We start from the raw sequence: 1751 nt of genomic DNA, 5'->3' as shown, positions 1-1751 counted from the left end.
TTTTCAGTGAGTTGAGCTTGAAAAAAAATAATGTTTACGTGTAGAATTCCATAAATAGCTTAAGGGGATTGAGTTGAGCTAGTTTCTTTGTGGCTTCCACAACAGTTAACTGGAAAGGTACAGTTGTTTCAGGAAGGATATGTATACCAGAGTCACAGTTATTTCAAAGTGAGTTACAAAATTGAACTAGTTTCCCAAAGTTTGAAAAGCTTGGAAGAATCCAAAGCAACATTGGTGGTGAATCACGGCCAACAAACTTACAGCGAAAAGCAAACTGAGAAAATATCCACAATCTATATTTTAAAACCAGTGTAACGATATATATCTCAACAAACTCTCATGAACAACTATCAAATGTCTGTCACAGCTTTAATGTGATCTAATCCCCACTCTCAACACCAAGTGAAACCACAACCATATAAACACAAACAACCAACCGTCAAGTTCTCACACATCATTTGGGATTCTCACACTGTCTCTTTAGCTCAGATAAATTGGATAAAACTTTGCTTTTAAAAACTTTGCTTTTAGAAATCATGCTAAGGCACAAGTTAAGGATTTTTCCATAGATAAAGAAAATTCACACAAGTTGAGTGAAATGATGCACAAACAATTCATTTCAATGATTACAAGGATAAGCTTTCTACATGTTACTTTTTCAAGTTGCACATTTTCCATTCTCACAGAGGATAGCATTCATAGGTCTTCATTGGATTTCCAATACTAAGAATTCAAATAAACCAAAAATCGGCAGCATGAATCAACTGCTTTGTTTCTCAATCATCAAGAAATGCATTTCCTATAATAAGCAGAACAAAATTTTTAATATCATACAAGAAGAACAAAAAAAAAAAAACATGAAAAAAGGAACATATTTAGGTTGAGTTACAATAATGTCACATTGTTCCACCCAAACACAAAACTAACATGATCTCATCAAAATACTTATACTACAATTTAACCACGGATTAAGCTCCCAATTGTCGATTCTACTAAAAATTATACTCAATTGAACTAACCTTACCTAACTCAAGCATCTTCATCGTCACTATCACTATCATCGTCAGCAAGATCATTGGCAACAAATTCCCCGGGCTTAGTTACCCTCCTTCTAGTCCTGGACGGAAGAATATTGTCCAAATCAACCTCCGCCAATGGATCATCAGACAAATCACTCTCACCGTCGGATTGATTCCATCCATCACTCGAATCATCGTCGTCATCGTCATCGTCATCGTCGTCGCTGCTATCATCATCTCCATCATCCTCCTCTATTAAAATTCCCTTGCCCTTTCTATCTACGACAACTTCCCCATTATTCTCTTCGTCGTCGTTTTCACCATCGTCTCCGTTTTCGTCTAATTGAGCATCTGAATTGACGAGCTTTTCATCTGGCCCTCGAGATTTGTCCTCTGGAAGTTGAGAATTGTTGTTTGAAGATTGAAGCTTTCGGGCCTTGTTCGGGTGATCTTCGCAGCTTACATCGGGCTTGCGCTTCGAAGGCAATGTGGGTTCTTCTGGGTTCTTTGTTTCCACCATTGAAATCCTCTCTTTGAAGCTTTGATAATGAGCAATTTTAGGGTTTTGGAGAAATCACAAGTCAGGGTTTTGTACTGAAAGATATCAACGTTTGGGTTCTTTTTGTTTTAGGCTTTTAATCTTTTTATATATTTTGATATTTACTCTTTCATAAAAATATTAGTGATATTTACAAATTGATTCGATTTTGTTTCCGCTATTTCGCGAATATT

At 36.3% G+C, this 1751-nt stretch overlaps 1 protein-coding gene across 1 annotated transcript; it reads right to left on the bottom strand.

Annotated features, from left to right (window-relative positions):
* Positions 1-1029: 1029 nt before the first annotated feature.
* LOC107175625 (histone H2A.Z-specific chaperone CHZ1) lies at positions 1030-1539 on the bottom strand. Its single transcript, XM_015527228.1, has one exon. It carries the CDS (start codon positions 1537-1539, stop codon positions 1030-1032), a length of 510 nt encoding a protein of 169 aa, XP_015382714.1.
* Between the last annotated feature and the right edge of the window lie 212 nt (positions 1540-1751).

Source organism: Citrus sinensis, chromosome 2, assembly GCF_022201045.2.
Source record: "Citrus sinensis cultivar Valencia sweet orange chromosome 2, DVS_A1.0, whole genome shotgun sequence".
In the NCBI taxonomy this organism is placed as follows: domain Eukaryota; kingdom Viridiplantae; phylum Streptophyta; class Magnoliopsida; order Sapindales; family Rutaceae; genus Citrus; species Citrus sinensis.
Note: the sequence above shows the minus strand (reverse complement) of the source record. Positions and strands in the feature narration are given on the sequence as shown.